The 20,879-nt window shown below is 42.3% G+C and overlaps 1 protein-coding gene across 3 annotated transcripts in view; it reads right to left on the reverse strand.

Annotated features, from left to right (window-relative positions):
- KLHL3 (kelch like family member 3) overlaps positions 1–20,879 on the reverse strand; it is a 145,878-nt gene that overhangs the window by 101,716 nt on the left and 23,283 nt on the right. For 2 of the 3 annotated variants that reach the window (XM_010590853.3, XM_064276538.1), the window contains exons 2-3: positions 13,016–13,135; positions 2,652–2,758 (exon numbers count right to left, since the gene is read on the reverse strand). In XM_010590853.3, coding sequence (XP_010589155.1) covers positions 2,652–2,758; positions 13,016–13,135 — 227 coding nt within the window. Of the gene's footprint in view, positions 1–2,651; positions 2,759–13,015; positions 13,136–13,268; positions 13,996–20,879 lie in introns of those variants that run through there. The other variant, XM_064276548.1, reaches the window with a different exon arrangement.

Consider the following 20,879-nt stretch of genomic DNA (forward strand, 5'->3'; position numbering starts at 1 on the left):
ACAGTTCATGTCCTCACAAAGCTTATCACTGATCTAGAAAATCATATATTGAACAAGTAATCAGATGAGGAGCATTGCTAAAGAGAACCAAAAGGTACCATGAAAGCAAAGAACAAAGGGATTTAACCTCATCCGGGGGAGGCATAGGAAGGCCTCCCTGTGGAAGTGATGCTTAAGCAGTGATGAAGGGTGAGTAGGGAATAGGAAGGCAAAGAGGCAGGGAGGAAAAACATCCAGAAAGATGAACAGCAAGTTTTTTAAATAAGTGTATCAAAAAGTCAAAAAAGACAAACTGTATATATAATTTATGCAAAAAATATATTTTGTGTATGTATATATTTATAAACACAAAATCTGAAAAGATATAAAGAAAAATCTTATCTAAATGTTGTATTAGATATAATTTTTTACTTTTTGCTTTCCGCATCTTTTAATTTTTTTTTCTACAATGAACATATGTGAATAGCATTTAGATGGATGATAGATTTAAGAATGGATGGTTACCAGATTCAGTGGAAAGCCTGGGATACGTGTCACATTAGACTGCTTTCTTCTTTTGATTCTCTCCTTCCTTCAATTATTAGAATCCAAGACCTGCCCTGGGAAGCATCTTTTCTCCCAATTTCTAACATCACCTTGCTTTTGCTAAGGTACTTTCATTATGTCCCGAGGCAAGTTCATTAATGAAAATAAAGCCAACACTACATACAATTCATTGCAATGCCAGATTCCTCTCAACATTGATTTTTCCAAACCACACACACACACAAAGAATGATTGGCAGAGGTATATGTTGAAATTATAGCTAAAGACCTGTTGCAGACAAAATGAATTATTTTAAAAGGAAGAGAAATGGAAGGGGTAAGAAAAAACAGAAAAGAAACACCTTGCTACTAGGGTTTGAGACTACTCCAAAGAGAATGGGGCTCAAAATTTCCAGGTAGTAAAATAGCTTGTTTTCCAGGCTACACTATGAAAATTCCTGGCCCACGGCTCACTATGCAGCAACAGTGGTTTGTTCCACCCAGCAGAAGCACAGCTCCAAGCTGAGACCAGCTCCTTCACATGATGAGCCAAGGGGGACACGTGAGGAACTCCCAAAACACAAGAGCCATATCTCCCCGAAGAAGAACCACTCTTGCCCCACAGAGGCTGCATGCTGTATTAGGAAAAGAGTTACAGTCCACTCATCTAAAATGTACCCGCACTGACCCATTCTCGGCAAGCCCATGTCCATTCTTTAACCTTCTCTTATTCAGCGCCTCCTTTATACCAGGCCCTGTGTGTCGGGCACTAAGGAATCAACAATGACAAGACATGGTACACAAGCACCCAAGCTCTACAATCAAATATGGGAGGCATTTTATTCACTCATTCAAAAAATATTTGAGTACCTACTGTGTGCCAGGTGTTCAGTATACAGTAACAAGTACAAGGCCCCTGTCCTCACAGAGTGTATATTCCAGTGGGGAGAAACAGAAAAACAGCACATAAGGAACCAACCAAGATGATTTCGATAGTGATAAATATTATGAAAATATATATATAAAGTCAAGTTATGAGATAGAAAGAGACAGGGTGTTGAAACTATGGCTAGCGTGGTCAGAGAAGGCCTCTCTAAAGAGGAGACATTTGAGCAGGAAACTGTAGCTAATTATATGAGAAGCAGCCAATTAGATGAGAAGCCAGGGGATGGGCACTGCAGGCACACCAGAAAACAGACAAGAGTACACAGTGATAGTCACCACACTCAGAGTAAGCACAGAGTACTTGGTGAGCATGTAGAAGGGTCATCTAACCCAGTCTGGGGGTATCTCCAAGCTCAATCAGAAGTCTGGCCTCCTTCGGTCAGCAGTGATTTGTGGAACATTACATGTCCTGTTCTAGGTAAGCTGTTGTGAGGAACTACAGACAGGAAGCTCAGCCCATAGGTTTCAGGGGATTCAGTCCCAGAATTAACACATACAGAATAGCTGAACAAGGCTATGTGGCATGCCAGGAAACAGGGAGTCCCTGAAAAGTTGGCCAAGGCACTGAAACTAAATGCCAAATGATAAGTATGCTTATGTCTTATCCCCCAAACCCCAATATCACTTCTCCCAAATCTCTTCCACACCCCTGAAAAGGCTAGAGGAGGCCCCTGGCCCCTGCTTTGAAGGAAGGGCTAGGGAAGTACAAAATGTAGACCAGCTCACAGAGCACTGGATCAGAAAGTCAAGAGGCTAAGAGTCAGTCATCCATTGTGTGACAAATGGTAAGTCCTGTCTTTTCTCTCAGCCTGTGTCCCCTACCTGCAAAATGAAGAGATCAAAAGGTCTGGGGATGACCTCAGGAATCTACATTTTTAACAAGCTCCTCACATGATTCTAATGCATGTTGAAGTTTGAGAACTAATGGGCTATAAAGGTTCTACCTCCTTTTACCTCACAGAGACCAAGTGGACAAAGGCCTAGATATATGACTGGCCTGGCTGAGCTACGGTTCCATCAAGTCCTCCACAGTGCAAAGAAAAGTATCTGGGCACATACAAGCTCCTTAGGGTGAATTTCTTAGACTTCTCTTCCCTCCCTTTCCTCATGCCACCGCCCACAATGTTCTCCCAGTGGGACGGCAGCCCCATAACTGTGAGCTACTGTCTGCCCTCACCATACCTGTGAACATCGCACAGAAGTAGGGGCTGCAGGCTGCCAGGACCACACGGTGGGCTTCAATCTCGACATCTTCTGCTACGATCATCACATCACACAACTGCTGCTTACTGTAAGACATCAGGGAGGGAACAAGTTGGGTCACAGCACAAACAATATCCACCCTCAACCATACAAAGGACAGGCTGTATCTTGAGTTAGGCATGGCATGAACTCATCAAGTTTTCCAAGTCCCCGATAAATCTGATATTTATGCTTTTCAATGGCACACAGAGAGATTCAACTATTCTGTGGCTGCAAATTCAGGGCCCCTTCATTTGTCTTCACCTCTCTGCTTCCCAACTCCATCAGCTCTGACTGAGGCTTAGGAGTACTGGGAAAAGTTGGGGGCTGTCGGTGGAACGACTGAATGAATGCTGAGGAGCATGAGCATGCCGCTAAGGTGAGATGTCAGTGAGAGCAACAATTCCCCACGAGATCCACTACGTCCAGTATACTTGTAAGAGTCAAGCCAGATCGGCAGGACTCAGGTATTTCTTCTCCCACCCAGATTTAGCATTATCAGAGTCCAAGAAGACTTCCCCTGCACACAGTGTGCCCTAAAGACCTTGTGCAAACCCCAGTCATTGCAATTACCAAGGATATTGTAATTGTCTTTTTACTTGTTTTTCACCACTACTACACTGTGAACTCTGAAAGAAACTTGTCTTATTTACTATTTTACCCTAGACACCTGGTTGCATGCCTAGCACATGGAAGGCCTTAAATTTTTTAATAGATAAATGCATGAACGAAATGAGATCAATCCACACTCACAGACTGAGTGGATATTTGGCTGATCTGGAGATTGAAAGGATGCCACAAGGCACTGTAAACCCAAGAATTTTTCCTTCTTCAGCCTTCCATGTTTTTATGCCAGTCATTAATATAATAGTTAGCATTTACTGAGTTACATATGCCAGGTACTATTCTAAGCACTTCTTTACATATATTATTTCATTTAACCCTTCCTAAAATTCTTTAGAACATTGTTTGACATGCTTGCCTTGGACATGTCAACAGGAAGCATCAATCACTAGAGGAAGATACCATGTTTGGTGAGAACTAAAGGGTCAGTGATGGGAGACCCTCAATGGGATGAATTGGCACAACAGCCAAAATGATAGACTTGAACATGCTGGGAATTGTGAGAATGATGCAGAACAAGGCAATTTTTTGTTCTGTTGCACATAAAGTTGCCACGAGTCAGAGTCAAACTCAATGACAGCTAAAAACAACTCTTTAAGATAGGGCTATTGCTATCCCCATATTACAGATAGGAAAACTGAGGCCCCAAAAAGTTGAATAATTTTCCTAAGGTCACACAGAAAGAGAGCAATGAAAATATGATTTGAATGCAGATAAAGAAACCCCAGAACCCATGTCTTGACTTCTATGGTAACCTGATCATCACCCTCCTTTGGATTAAAGCACTGGAGGTAGGAAGAAAGATAAAGAGGACAAACAGATTTCAACTGTGATCCACCGGCAGTGGACTTAACACACTATACTAGTTTGAGAAGTCTGAGGCCATGACTAGGTTTGGTGTGAGACTACTGAAACCAAGGAATGAGTTTGCTGTGGTTGACAGACAAAGAGAAGATATATGTTTTCCATCCCTGGTGTAGGACATTAAGCCATGGCCAACCATTAAAATATTTGTTCTGGTTCACTTATCAGAGGAATAGAATCATAAAGCCTGAGAAGGTTAGAGATCATCTGGTCTGTGATGCTCAGTGAAGTAAAGTGACTTGTCCAAAGCCACAGACACCTGAATCTTGAATCTAGTTCTCCTGACTCAGGATATAGTGCTCTTTCCACTGTAGCACAATGCCTCATGATTGGTTGACACTTAAATGGGAAAAGACAAAAGACAGGTTAGCTCTAACAGGGAAAGGTGGTTAAAAAAAAAAAAAGTTCAGCACATAGACTAAGGCACAGTGAGGGGGCTCCTGGATAAGGTGAGGCCTCTGGACACCAAGAAGCAGAAACCAGGGGTGGAACTCCACCCTACAGTGTACTACAATCCCCATACAACTTTATTAGAATAAACCACCTCAACTGGGAACAGTACTGGCTCTGCCCTAGCTGATGATGACAGTATGGACACAAGACCTCACCACAATCTTCTCACCTGTCTTAGCTACCTTCGGGACATATACCATGGAAACCAAATGGGATTGCACACGTCATCTTAGAACAGGCTGGTTTTTTAGTACAGTCAAAATTTACTTTAAAAATTTGTTCCTAATATGAATGGGCTTATCTTGAACATTTTTACTTCTATTGAGGATTTTAGGGAGAAAATGGAGTTATCACTGCTTTTAAGGGTAACTTGGTTTATGGGGTTTTTTTTGTTTTATTTTGGCAACTAGTATTTCAATTAGGAAATTATTGACACAGATGGATCAGAAATGCTGAACAAATTTTCAGGGCTAAGTGCTGAACAAGCAAATGTCAGAGTGGAATATCTCGCACTTACCCAGAGTTGCTGACAATTCTTGAACGAATGGGAAAGGGACAACAAAGGAGGGGAATGAGGTTTAAGAAGCCACTTAAGCAAATTGCTGAGAGCAGTTCTGATGGGTGGGAAGTACATCTTAAGGACAGAGAAACTCAAAGTCTGGAAAGAAACAAGAGAAACGCACCAAAAACTCAAGGTGTGCTTTCCCCTGGGGAGTGAGAAAGTGGGAATGGGAAGCCTGTCTGCAAACTAGAGACATCTCTATGCATCTGCTCTGCATAGAAGAGGGAAGAGGCAGTCCTGAAGCATGGCATGGCCGCTGAGCACTCCCATTCCATTTACCAGGACTCTATGAGATCCTTCTTTTCTGAGGCAATTGATTTTCAACAAGGGTACCAAGATAATTTAGCTGGGAAAGAACAGTCTTTTCAACAAATGGTGCTGGAACAACTGGATATCTACATGCAAAAGAATGAAGTTAGGCCTCAAACCATATATTAAAAATTAACTCAAAATGGATCAAAGACCTAAATGTAAGTGCTAAAATTATTAAACTTTTCCAAGGAAATATAAGGATAAGTCTTCATGACTTTGTATTAGGTAATAGCTTCTTAGATTTAACACCAAAAGCACAAACAACAGAAAAAAATAAAAGATAAGTTAAATATCATTAAAATTAAAAACTTTTGCACTTCAAAGAACACCATCAAGAAAGTGAACACTACCCACAGAATTGAAGAAAACTTTCACAAATCATATATCTAACAAGGAACTCATACCTAGAAATATAAAGAACCATTACAACTCAACAAGAAAAAGGACAAATAACCCAATTAAAAAATTAGCAAAGGACTTGACTAGACATTTCCCTAAAGAAGATATACGAATGGCCAATAAGCACATGAAACGATGTTCAACATTGTTAGTCACTAGGGAAATGTAAATTAAAACCATAATGATACCACTTCCTACCCATTAAGATGGCTATAATCAAAAAGATAGATAATAACAAGTGTTGGCGAGACTGTTCAGAAATCAGAACCCTCATACACTGCTAGTGGAAATGTAAAATGGTTCAGCCACTTTGGAAAACAGTTTGCCAGTTCCTCAAAAGGTTAAATATAGAGTTATCATATGACCCAGCAATTCCACTTCTAGGTATATACCCAAAAGAAATAAAAATATGTTTGCACAAAAACTTGTACATAAATGTTCACAACAGCATTATTCATAATAGCCAAAGGGTAGAAACAACTCAAACGTCCATTAACTTATGAATGGATAAATAAAAGGCGGTATACTCATACAAAGGGAACGAAGTGACGGAATGGGGAGTTGTTGCTTAATGGATACAGCGTTTCTGTTTGGGGTGATGAGGATGAGAAAGTTTTGGAAACAAACAGTGGTTATAGTTACACAATGCTGTGAGTGTGATTAAAGCCACTGGATTGTACACTTGAAAATGGTTAAAATGGCAAATTTTTTTTGTTTATATTTTATCACAACAACAACAAAATAGGAATGAAGTACTGATGCATACTACAACATGGATTGACCTTGAAAACATTATGCTAAATGAAGAAGCCAGCCACAAAAGGCCACATATTGTATGATTCCATTTATATGAAATGTCCAGAATAGGTAAATCTATACAGACAGAAAGTAGATTAGTGGTTGCCTTTTTAGGGTGGAGGGGGGGCAATGAGGATATTGGGATGGGTAGGTGACTGCTAAAGGGTATAAGATTTCTTTTTGGGGTGATGAAAATATCCTGAAAAGGTTGTGATGATGGTTGTGCAACTCTGTGAATACACCAAAAGCCTTAAAATTGTAACTCTGAATGGGTAAACTGTAGAGTATATGAATTATAGCTCCATAAAGTTGTTACAAAAATAAATAAATACAGAAAACAATGTGCTAAGATGTAATGAAGGCATAGTTGCAGACCATCCAAAAAAAAAGATGAGGGTGGAGAACTGTTTGCACTGGTGAAATGAGAGGTTAAAACAATCAAGATGAGACTGGCAAGAATGTGGATTCTATATACTCATTGATTGCTCCATCCCGCCTGCCCCCTCTTTTTCAGGACTGGTCAGGGTGTTCTGTTCTAAGAAGGGACCACTTCCCCACTTGCTGGCTGGATGGTAAGTCAGAAGCCAAACAGCCATTAGGGCTCTGCTGCCAAGAAGTAGTTGTGGTCTGACCAGAGCAGAGAAGTAAAGTGCAAAAGGAGGAGGAAGGCTGGGTGGTTACCATGCCAACAGCCCATTCTCTATGCTGGAATTAAAAAGAATAGGAAACTCGTGAATTCCGTGATTCATAAATTGCAAAGAACATGTGCGCCTGAGCTAAAATAGCTTAAAATCGAGTGGTGGGGGGATGTAAAAACCATGTAAAAAATAACCCCAGGTCCCTGGAATATCATGTAACATTTCATTAGCTTAATCCATGGATGGCAAAATGCTTTAATCCAGGCCCGCATCAAAACAAAGTATGTCCCAGCCTCTCTCTAGTTCCCATCAAACTCACCCAAATCAATGGTATCTATTCAGGCCCCATTTCTCTCCCTGCCTCGCCATTCCACTCCAGTTTTTAGAAACTAGCCACTTAAGTACTTATCAAACACTTAGAATTTTATATATCCTTTGAACCCCACTAGAATGCTCGCTTCATTGAGGGCGGCAATTTCATTCTCTTATTTACTGACATATTCCTGTACCCTAGCACAGTGTTCAGCACATCATCATAATAACAGCCAACATTTACATGATGCTCACTGTGTGCCAGGGCCTCACAACAATACCTAAGGAGTAGGTGTTATTATCATGATGATACATAATAAATGCTTGTTGAATTTGCGGCTATTGAAATCAGCAATTCAACTTCTAGGAATTAATTCTACAGAAATATCATAGCCATGGATGCACACAGGTATTTAACAACATGTATGTACTGTCTCTGTCCTAAGCACTTTACTCATGTAATCCTCTTAACAACCAGACAATACTGGTAATATCATTAGCCTCATTTTATGGGAGACAAAAGTGAAGTCAGGGAGATTAACTTGCCCAGAGTCACAAGGCTGTCTGATGTGAAATCAGGCTGTCTGGCTTCAATGGCTTGTAACCACTGCGTATAATGCTACAAAGATAACCACTACAGGTGTCATCCACGTGAGGAATTAGAAAAACCTAGACATCCAACAACAGTGAACTGTTGGAAAAAAATAAACCAAAAATAGAATATCATGCATCTACTTAAAAAATGTTGTAGAGGAGTTGGTGACAGAAAAACTTGTACAATATAGCACTAGAAGAAAAAATCAGTTGAAACATTTATTTAAAGATAAGAAGGATATTCTCCAAAGTGTTAACAATGGTAACCACTATGCAGTAAAATCACAGATGACTTTTTTGCTTATAAATATTTTCTAAATTTTCTATAATAAATATATTTTTATAATAAAAAAACAAAGAAAAGGAAAATTAGCCATCCATGTCTAAACCTGAACTAAAATTTTCCCAGCCAAAACCTATACAGATTGTATAATTATCACAATCTAAACAAATAGAGGAAGAACAAGGTTATTGACTTAAATGTCAGCAAAGGATTATTCCTGGCACATGCTCAAAACAAGTTCCACAACCCACTCAGCAGATACATAACAAAAACAACAAAATAAAAGGTTCTGTGGTCAAATAGGTGGCACATAGTCAGGAACCGATGGTACTGAAGGAAGAAGTCCAAGCTGCTCTGAAGGCATGGCAAAAAACAAAGCACCAGGAATTGATGGAATATCAATTGAGATGTTTCAACAAACAGATGCAGCGCTGGAGGTGCTCACTCGTCTATGCCAAGAAACATGGAAGACAGCTTCCTGGCCAACTGATTGGAAGAGATCCATATTTATGCCTTTTCCCAAGAAAGGTGATCCAACCAAATGTGGAAATAATAAAACAGTATCATTATATCACACGCAAGCAAAATTTTGCTGAAGATCATTCAAAGACAGCTGCAGCAGTGTATCGACAGGGAGCTGCCAGAAATTCAGGCCGGTTTCAGAAGAGGACATGGAACCAGGGATATCATTGCTGATGTCAGATGGATCTTGGTTGAAAGCGGAGAATACCAGAAGGATGTTTGCCTGTGTTTTATTGACTGTGCAAAGGCATTCAACTGTGTGGATCGTAACAAATTATGGATAACATTGCAAGAATGGGAATTCCAGAACACTTAACTGTGCTCAAGAGGAACCTTTACATAGATCAAGAGGCAGTCATTCGGACAGAACAAGGGGATACTGATTGGATCAAAGTCAGGAAAGGTGTCCACCAGGGTTGTATTCTTTCACCATACCTATTCAATCCATATGCTGAGCAAATAATATGAGAAGCTGGACTATATGAAGAAGAATGGAGCATCAGGATTGGAGGAAGACTCATTAACAACCTGCATTATGCAGATGACACAACCTTGCTTGCTGAAAGTGAAGAGGACTTGAAGCACTTACTAATGAAGATCAAAGACCACAGTCTTCAGTATGGATTGCACCTCAACATAAAGAAAACAAAAATCCTCACAACTGGACCAGTAAGCAACATCATGATAAACGGAGAAAAGATTGAAGTTGTCCAGGATTTCATTTTACTTGGATCCACAATCAACAGCCATGGAAGCAGCAGTCAAGAAATCAAAAGATGCATTGCATTGGATAAATTTGCTCCAAAGGACCTCTTTAAAGTGTTGAAGAGCAAAGATGTCACCTTGAAGACTAAGGTGCACCTGACTCAAGCCACGGTATTTTCAATCCCATCATATGCATGTGAAAGCTGGACAATGAATAAGGAAGACCAAAGAAGAATTGATGCCTTTGAATTGTGGTGTTGGTGAAGAATATTGAATATACCATGGACTACCAAAAGAACAAACAAATCTGTCTTAGAAGTACAACCAGAATGCTCCTTAGAAGCAAGGATGGCGAGACTGTGTCTTCCATACTTTGGACATGTTGTCAGGAAGGATCAGTCCCTGGAGAAGGACATGATGCTTGGCAGAGTACAAGGTCAGCGGAAAAGAGGAAGACCCTCAACAAGGTGGACTGACACAGTGGTTGCAACAATGAGCTCAAGCATAACAACGATTGTAAGGATGGCTCAGGACCGGGCAGTGTTTCAATCTGTTGTGCATAGAGTTGCTAAGAGTCGGAATCGACTCAACGGCACCTAACAACGTAACAACAACAGTCAAATAGGAGCTGCTGAGTGGTGCAAACGGTTATCTTTATCTGAAAGATTGGAGGTTCAAATCCACACTGAGGAATCTCAGAAGAAAGGCCTGGCAATCTAGTTCCTAAAAATCAGCCACTGAAACCCTTTGGAGCACAGTTCTACTCTGACACACTTGGAGACACTATGAGTCAGAATTGATTCAATGGCAACTGGTTGCCTACAGTCAAGTAAGTGCAGGAAACCCTCAGTTAAACAAGCTTATTTATTACATGACTTGTCAGAACTTGCAATATGCCTACATGGTTAAGCTCTTGGCTGCTAACCAAACGGTTAGGAGTTCGAATCTACCAGCCTCTCTGCAGGAGAAAGATGTGGCAGTCTGCTTCCGTAAAGATTTATAGCCTTGGAAACCATACGGGACAATTCTACCCTGTCCTATACGGTTGCTATGAGTCGGAACAGACTCGACAGCAATGGTTTTTTGTTTGTTTTTGTTTTTTAATATGTATATAGCATTTTTCTGGGTTTTATAGCATTTTTCAAACTCATTTAGGCACGGAGCCCTTTTTTCCCACAGAGGATCTTGAGGGAAACAGACTTTGGCAAATACTGATTTATGCAAAAGAGAAGTAGGACTGTTGGAGGTGGTTAAATCCAAGTCAGTGCTCTTGGGAACAGATGTAACTTGCAAGAAAAGCAACAAGGACTTTGTAGGATGATTTTTTTTGTATGTTACTTTAAAAAAAAAAGGAATTGAAGTAATGGAAAGTGAGGGTGAGAGGAATTCCGTGTGCATATCCATTCCCTGAGCTCTCCCTCTCACTGGTCCCTAAACCAAATCAAACCCATTGCCACTGAGTCAATTCCAACTCACAGCAACACTACAGGACAGAGTAGAACTGCCTCATAGGGTTTTCAAGGAGCAGCTGATAGATTCAAACTGCCGACCTTTTGGTTAGCAGCTGAACTCTTAACCACTGTGCCACCGAGGCTCCAAAGTTGACTATACTAGGCAAAATAAAAAGGCCTGGGAGAAAGACCTGGAGTCTTAAATCCATCAAACGACACAAGCCACAATCAAGTGAACTAGATGGGGAGCCTCAATAGTGTCTAGGAAACACGACATGAATAAATTCTTTAGTGACAAGAGAAGCATGCCCATAGGCATGAACATCAGCACTACCCACAGCCTAAGACACCTGTTGGGGGAGCTTCCAAGAAGTCTGCCATGAGGCCTAATAAAAACTGAGTGCTACAGCTGCTAACCAAGAGGTTGGCAGTTCAAATCCACCAGGTGCTCCTTGGAAACTCTATGGGGCAGTTCTACTCTGTTCTATAGGGTCGCTATGAGTTGGAATCGACTCGAAGGCAGTGGTTAGTGGGTTAATGGGGCATAATACAAATTTAATTTAACTTCATTTTTAATGCCAAAGACTGGGCCTTGCAGAAAGAAGAAATGAGGAAATGAATATTTGTTCAAAAGTAGTTCAACCTTTATTCAACAAACACTTCTTCAGCTATCTGTGCCTTTGCTCACAGCATTTTCTCTGCCTGTCATGCCTCCCCATCACCCTACCACTCTTCATCTCTTTAACACTTTCTTGTCCTTCAAAATTCAGCTCAAATACCACTCTCTTTAGGGAGCATGCCTTAAGAAACAAAGATTTATGGTTCACCTACCTCTTGTCAGACACCTGGTGCATTCCTCATTCATTACACCTATTCACACTGTAGAAAGATCATTTTCATCGAACTATTTACATTTTTTACTTTGTGCTCCCATCCCAGGTCCTAGCCAGTGCCTCTTTAGTGAGTGAATGAAGCTCCTATGAAGTGCCAGGTGCTAGAGATAGAAGTGACTCAGAAGCAACCCCTGCCTTCAGGGAGCTCACTCACAAACTAAAGAAGGGAAGAGATACACAATCACAGCTCACAGTAGGATAAAGCAAGTAGTAAATAATGGCATAGACAAAGGAAGTTTCTGAGCTCTCTGGTAAGGAAGAGATTCTGTGTTCAGGCTTTGTGAAAAGAACACAGGTACAGGTCCCGAAATCCATCTTGGAAAAAGCTCATCAAACACGCAGACTGGCCTTACAAATGACCTGCACACCCCTCACCATTTAGATCAGAGGGGATGAGTACATTTATAATTAATTTCTTTCTCTAGAGTTAAATTGCCTTTAAGCAGCTAGGTATTCTTCATTCATGTGGCTGTCTTAACAAGCTAAGTGCAGACCAAGAATGAGAGAGGGAGGCCAAACGAAAATATGTGGCATTCACAATCTGTAATCTGCAGTTGAGTGTAGGTGTTGGAATCATTCTATTATTGGTCTTCAAGCAGCTGGTTCAATGGGAATCAAGTTTATGAACAGACCTGCTGTAACCATAAAGGATTTTCCCCCTGTGATTAAGCACTAAAACGATAGGTGTTAAATAAATACAAAAAGAGAGAGAAGTAGGGAAAAAGATTTCCGGCAAAACCATTCTGTCTCAGTCAGCCAAGTGACTGTCTAAGAGTGGGTGGGGAAGAGTCAGAACTCGCTAGGTGGTGATGTTCTGACTTCCGTTCTCAGTCCCTGATGATGTTCACCCCGCAAGTTCCCTTGGAAAGAGCGCAGGCAAGATAGGAAAAGTACCTCCGCAGTTCATTCATAACCTTGAACGCCTTCCCCATGTGGGCAGGGTTGACAGTGATGGTCCTCTGGCTCTTCTCATCATCCCCAGCCTGTACCAGGGGCTGGGGGCTTGGCTTGATGCTGTGAACAGGAAGGGAATGGAGGGAAAGAGAGAATCACAGGTTGGTAAACCCATTCATCCAACTGCCACAAGTCCATGTATTTACCCACCCCCCAGAGCATCTCTGCCAGCCTGTTCTCACCATAGACTCACCAAGAACGGAAACTCATTGGGTCAGGCATTTCCGCAGGATCTTCCAATGAAAATTACATTTCTCTGAAGGAGGCTATGAGTTGAAATTGACTCAAAGGCAATGGGTTTTTTTGGTTTTTGGAGGAGGCCAGGTTCTAGATCAGCCTCTTCCATCAAGTACTTATGTGACTTTGTACGAAGTCCTTTCCTCTATTCCTAAAACAGAGAGAAAGGGGACTAAGCCCTATATCACTCACTTCCCAGGGATGTTTGTTCCTCTAACAAACATTTAATGGAGCCTGAGATGTGCCAGGCAGTGTATTTAAATTTGAGGGAGACACAACAGTAAACAAGACACAGTTCCTGTCCTCACAAAGCTTAGAGTTCAGGGGAAGAGAAAGCCAAGCAAACATATCAACATCGTTGTCTTAAGTATCATAATTTGATAGGAGCTACAGAAGTACAGAGGATGGGCAACTATCACAATGCTGGCAAGTTGAGAGAAAATTTCCTGGAAGCTGAGACCTGAAGGAAGAACAGAAATTAGCCAGGTAAAAAAGAAGGTGGGGAGTATTCCAGGCAGAAGAAACAGGATGTACAAAGACCTGGAGGAGAAAAATGTGTTCAAAATGCTGAATGTTCAGTAAAACTATAGAGGAGAGTATCGAGAGAAAGGGCTAGAAGAGGGGGCAGTCTTATAGGCAGCACAAAGGAGTTTGGATTTCATTCTTAAACAGTGAGAAACCATCCAAGGGCTTTAAAGCAGAGAAGTAGGGCAGGAAACAGGTAAACAACTTTGTGCTTTAGAAAGATCACGTTGGCTATGGTATGGAGAACAGTGGCACAAGAGTAAAAGCTCTTGGAAAACTATAATCCTTAGAAAGGCAACGGATTATAATTGTTTTGGTAGAAGGCTATCTGTGTGGGCTAAGTGAGCAGGTGGTTGACTAGCAAGAGTTGTCCATAATCTCAAAGTCCTCTGTACTGAAATTAAGAGCCAAAACACTTAAATCCCTATGGGATTCCTGCTAGCTGCCCAATTACTCCAGAGCAACATGTCTCAACTTTGTTGGGGGTGGAGGGAGGAATCAAAAGGATAAGCAAAGAGACATAGGAAAGAACTTTCTCCCCAAACTGGCAAAACTATACAGCTCCAAACTGGGGCATTTGAGTTACCTCTGTTTAGGCAAGGCTAAGTTTTGCTCTGTTGGTAGGAAAACAGAAACTTCTCCATTTGTGTAACAGTCCCTGAGTGGTACAGTTAAGCACTAGGCTACAAACTGAAAGGCTGGCAGTTCAAATCCACCCAGAGGTACCTTGGAAGAAAGTCCAGGCAAAACATCGCAGCCATTGAAAACCCTAGTAAGCGCAATTCTACTCTGAAATGCATAGTCACCATGAATTGGAATCAACTCAACAGCAACTGGGTTAGGTGGTTTGTTGTTGTTCCACTTGTATACTGTATTTTTACACAAATAACGTGTGCCTTCTATGTTTGTTTGCCAACCGTGCCCTCCCCGCCATGAGGTATTTTGGTAAGTGTGCTACAGTAATTTTTTTACAGCAACAAGAAAAAAAACTGGCATAGCAGTGCTTATGAAAATACCTTGTGGGGGAGGGCACAGCTGGCACACAAATGTAGAAGGTGCGCATTATTTGTGTAAAAATACGGTATATTTAGGGACGTACAGTTCATTGAAACTCTAAGACACTGAAGGAGTCTCCTTTGGTTTTCCCTAGTGGCCTCTTCTAGCCATGCTACCATCTAGCCTTGCAAACTGGCTAGAAAAGGGGGCTTCTGTGGTTAAGAGAATGTTCCAGAGAGTCTACAGATCTCACTCAGGGATTCATAACTATTGGAATATTAAAATACAACCAACACGCCAGACCCATAGCTTGTCTGACCATGCAGACACCTCCTTTGGCTTCCTGCCCTACCTTCAGTTCAGCATGTGTGATGGTTAAGATAGTGTGTCAACTTGGCTGGGCCATGATTCTCAGTGTTTATATGTGATCACCCCCCATGATGGGATCTGCTGTGAGTAGCCAATCAGTTGAAAGGGAGTTTCCTTGGGCATTTGGCCTGCATCTGAATATAAGTGGACATTCTGGCTTTTGCCTGCTCTGGATCCTGCAGCTGCCTTCTGTTCGTCTTACCTCTGGTTCTTGGGACTTGAGCTAGCAGCTTATCTGCCAATCTTGGGATTCGTCAATCTTCACACCCTGTTAGCAAGAGTCCTGCTCTCTGACCTGCCAATCGTGGGTATGCCAGTCCCTGTGGCTACATAAATCAGGAAAAGCTTCTATCCTGATCCACAGACTTGGAGTGTTCCAGCCTCTGCAGTCACATGAACTATTTCCTTGATATAAATCTCGCTATATTTATATGCTTTACTGGTTTTGCTTCTCTAGGGAACCTAGCCTAAGACATTTGGTACCAAGAGTGGTTCTACAGAAAGAAAACTGTAAGGATGAGTTTTCTAAATTGGTTCTCAACTCTGGTTCATCTTAAAGATGCCGATGACTGTGCTTCCAGCAGTAAAGAGGGCACTGCTAATCCATGGCGTGAGGTGGTGATACAAATATGCAAAATATCACCACCAATAGATCAGGTATTAGTGAAAGGTAAGGCTCTGGGTGAACACATATGTGATATCTTTCTACAGATTTGTCAGAATGAGAAGTATAAGGAACCTGGTTGGTTGGTCCTACTTTCGCTAGACAAACTGGTGAAAGAAAGAGATGCACTCAGGGCTTCAGAGTCAAAGCTGAAATGCTGCACAAACAATCTCAAAGTTCCCACTTGTGCTTTGAAAGAAAGCATTATTTCTTATAATAACAGAGCTGATATTGCCAAAAACCAAACCCAGTGTCTTATTGTAAGAGTGGCTAAATTACAACACCAGCTGAATTGTCAACCTGAAGAGGTATCTGAAGTTAAAGTGAGGGCACTGACTGGGAAGAAATGGGATCCTGAAACTTGGGATGAGGACATATGGGCAGATAATCGGGAAGCTGAAGACACTAGGCTCGGAAGTAAATTCTGTTGAATCACTCCTGCCAACAGAACTACTCCTATCTGAAGAGATTACTTCATGTTTGTCTGCTAAATCACCCTGCCCAAAAAAAACATTAGCCCCTCCACTCCCATCTAATGATATCAGCTCTAGCCCAGCTGCCTCTAAAGAGCCCTTGCCTGAGTCATTGCCTGAGGCATAGCCTGAACCAGATGCTTTACAAGACAATGCTAAATGTTCTCAAAACAATTCCACGCTACTGATTCTGGCTTCAAGACTTATAAGTAGACTCCAGTCCCAGTGAGCCCCAAAAGGTGAAATACAAAGTATGACCCAGGAGGAGGTACACTACACACCAAAAGAAGTGCTTTACTTTTCTAATATGTACAAACAGAAACCTGGGGAATATGTGTGGAAATGATTCTTAAGGGTGTGGGATAATGGTGCAAGGAACATAAAGATGGATCAGTCTGAGTTTATTGACATGGGTCCACTAAGTACAGATTCTTCATTCAATGTTTCAGCTCAAGAAGTTAGGAAAGGATCTAATAGTTTATTTGGCTGGGTTACTGAGGCATGGATTACACGGCGGCCTACCCTAAATCAAGCTGAAGTACCAGACCTACCTTGGTATACCGTAGAATAAAGTATCCAAAGGCTTAGGGAAACTGGCATGCTAGAGTGGATTTATCAAGTTAGACCCACAGACCCACACACGGAATGCCCAGAGGACACACCTTTTACCACAACTGTGAAGAACAAATTGGTGAAGAGAGCTCCAGCATCCTTGAAGACTGCTGTGACTGCTATTTTATGTAAATCAGATTTGACAGTGGGAACTGCCCTAACTGAATTAAGACACCAACTATGATAGGGCTGATTGGACCCCGTGGTAGTAGGGGCCAAGTGGTGGTACTCAATTACCAAAGACAAGGTGGGCGTGGTTACTGTAATGGACAGTGGAGTCAACGCAGTAATCAGAATAGTCTAACTCATATGGACTTATGGCATTGGCTACTTAGTCATGGTGTCCCCAGGAGTGAAATAGATAGGAAATCTATTCACTTGATCTGTACAAACAGATGAATTCTAGGTCAGGTGAACAGCAGTCTAACTTGAATCACCAGAATAGAGAGTCACGGTCCCTTAATCAATACCCAGATGAGTGAGTTTAAACACCCACAACCCCTTGAAAGAAGGGGAGGCCAGGTCCCTTTGAGGGAGGATTCCAGTACACTGCCAAAAATTTATACTGTTAATTTCTCTCCCAGCCTTCCCCAAAAGGATCTACAGCCTTTTACGAGGGTGACTGTTCACTGGGGAAAAGGAAATTGTCAGACTTTTGGGAGATTACTGGATACTGGCTCTAAACTGACACTAATTACAGGAGACCCAAAACATCACTGTGGTCCAGTGGGGGCATATGGAGGTCAGGTTATTAATGTGGTCTTGGTTCATATCCATCTCACAGTAGGTCCAGTGGGTCCCTGAACCCATCCTGTAGTGATTGCCCCAGTTCCAGAATGCATAATTGGAATAGATGTACCCAGCAACTAGCAGAACCCCACACTGGATCCCTGACAAATGCAGTAAGGACTATTATGGTAGGAAAAACCAAGTGGAAGCCATTAGAACTGCCTCCACCTAGGAAAATAGTAAACCAAAAGCAAAACCGTATTCCTGGAAGGATTGCAGAGATTATTGCCACCATCAAGGACTTGAAGGATGCGGGGGTGGTGATTCCCACCACATCCCCATTCAACTCGACTATTAAAAAACTATTAGGCCTGTGCAAAAACAGATAGGTCTTGGAGAATGACAGTAGATTATTGAACTTAACCAGGTGGTGACTCCAACTGCAGCTGCTGTTCTAGATGCAGTTTCACTGCTTTAGCAAATTAATACAGCTCTTGGTACCTGGTATAGAGCTATTGATCTGGCTAATGCCTTTTTCTACATACCTGTTTCAAAGAACCATCAGAAGCAGTTTGCCTTCAGCTGGCAAGGCCAGCAATACACCTTCACTTGCCTACCTCAGAGCTACATCAACTCTCCAGCCCTACGTCATAATTTAGTCCGCAGGAAACTTGATCAACTTTCCCTTCCACAAGATGTCACGCTGGTCCATTACATTGATGACATTATGCTTATTGGACCTAGTAAGGAAGAAGTGTCAATGAATCTGGACTTATTGGTAAAATATTTGTGTGCTAGATAGTGGGAAATTAATCCCACAAAAATTCAGGCACCTTCCACCTCAGTGAAATCTCTAGGGGTCCAGTGGTATGGAGCATGTTGAGATATTGCTTCTAAAGTGAAGGATAAGTTATTGCATCTGGCTCCTCCCACAACTAAAAAGGAGGCACAATGCCTAGTGGGCCTCTCTGGATTTTGGAGGCAACAAATTCCTCATTTGGGTGTGCTACTCCAGCCTATTTATCAAGTGACTTGAAAAGCTGCTAGTTTTGAGTGAGGCCCAGAATAAGGGAAGGCTCTCCAACAGGTTCAGACTGCTGTGCAAGCTGCTCTGCCACTTGGGCCATATGACTCAGCTGGTCCCTTGAAGTGGCAGTGGCAGATAGAGATGCTGTTTGGAGTCTTTGGCAAGGCCTTATTGGTGAATCACAGCGCAAGCCCTTGGGATTTTGGAAAAAAAAAGCCCTGCCATCCTCTGCAGATAACTACTCTTAAGAAAGAGCTTTTGACTTTGTTACTGGGTCTTAGTAGAAACCGAACACTCAACTGTGGCACACCAAGTCACTATGCGGCCTGAGCTGCCCATCACGAACTGGGTGTTGTCTGACCCACAGAGTCATAAAGTTAAACATGCACAGCAGCACTCCTTCAGGATGTGAAGGCACAAGTAAGTTGCATGATGAAGTGGCCCAAATGCCCATGGTCTCCACTCCTGTCACATTACCTTCTATTTCCCAGTCTGCACCTATGGCCTCATGGGGTTGACTGAAAAAGAGAAAACTCATGCCTGGTTTACAGATGTTTCTGCGTGATATGCAGGTACACTCTAAAGTGGACAGCAGCAGCGCTATAGCTCCTTTCTGGGACCTCCCGGAAGGACAGTAGTGAAAGGAAATCCTCCCAATGGGCAGAACTTCAAGCAGTGCACCTGGTTTTCACTTTGCTTGGAAGGAGAAATGGCCAGATGTGTGATTGTATACTGATTCATGAGCGGTGGCCAATGCTTTGGCTGGATCATCAGGGACTTGGAAGGAACACAATTGGAAAATCAGAGACAAGGATTTATGGGGAAGAGGAATGTGGATAGACCTCTCCAAATGGGCCAAAGAAGTGAAGATATTTGTGTCTCACATGAATGCTCACCAAAGGGTTACCTCACCAGAAGATGATTTTAACAATCAAGTGGATAGGATGACATGTTCTTTCCCCATTTACTCCTGTCATTGTTCAATGAGCTCATGAACAAAGTGGCCATGGGTGGCAGGGATGAAAGTTATGCATGGGCCCAGCAACTTGGACTTCCACTCACAAAGGATGACCTGGCTATGGCCACTGCTGAGTGCCCAATCTGCCAGCAGCAGAGACCAACATTGAGTCCCTGATATGGCACCATCTCTCAAGGTGATCAGCCAGCAACCTGGTGAAAAGTTGATTACATTGGACTACTTCCATCATGGAAAGGACAGCGTTTTGTCCTTACTGGAATAGACACTTACTGTGGATATGGATTTGCCTTCCTTGCACGCAATGCTTCTGCCAAAACTTACAGAATGCCTTATCCACCATCATGGTATCCCACACAGCATTGCCTTAGATCAAAAGGCTCACTTCACAGCAAATAAAGTGCAGCAGTGGGTCCATGCTCATGGGATTCACTGGTCTTACTATGTTCCCCAGCATCCTGAAGCCGCTGGCTTGACAGAACAGTGGAATGGCCTCCTAAAGACAAAATTACAGCACCAGCTAGGTGGCAATACCCTGCAGGGTTGGGGAAATCTTCTCCAAGAGGCTGTATATGCTCTAAACCAGCATACAATATATGGTGCTCTTTCTCCCATAGCCAGGATTCACGGGTCCAGGAATCAAGGGGTGGAAACAGGAGTGGCACCACTCACTATTACCCCTAGTGACCCACTTACAAGATTTTTGTTTCCTGTCCCTGCAACCTTATGTTCTACAGGTCTAGACATCTTAGTTCCAAAGGGAGGAATGCTCCCACCTGGAGACATATCGCTGATTCCACTGAACTGGAAGCTAAGAATGCCACCTGGCCACTTTGGGCTCCTTATGCCTCTGGATCAACAGACAAAGAAGGGAGTTACCATACTGGCTGGTATGATTGATTCTGATTACCAAGAGGAAATCAGATTGATATTACATAATGGGGGTAAAGAAGGGTACATCTGAACTGCAGGAGATCTCTTAGGGCATCTGTTAGTACTACCATGCCCTGTGATTAAAGTCAACGGAAAACTACAGTAACCCAATCGACACGACTATTAATGGCCCAGGCCCTTCAGGAAAGGTTTGGGTCACCCCATCAGGTAAAGAACCATGATCAGCTAAGGTGCTTGCTGAGGGCAAATGGAATACGGAATGGGCGGTGGAAGAAGGTAGTTCTAAATACCAGTCACAACCA

This window comes from Loxodonta africana, chromosome 2 (genome assembly GCF_030014295.1).
Source record: "Loxodonta africana isolate mLoxAfr1 chromosome 2, mLoxAfr1.hap2, whole genome shotgun sequence".
Taxonomy (NCBI): domain Eukaryota; kingdom Metazoa; phylum Chordata; class Mammalia; order Proboscidea; family Elephantidae; genus Loxodonta; species Loxodonta africana.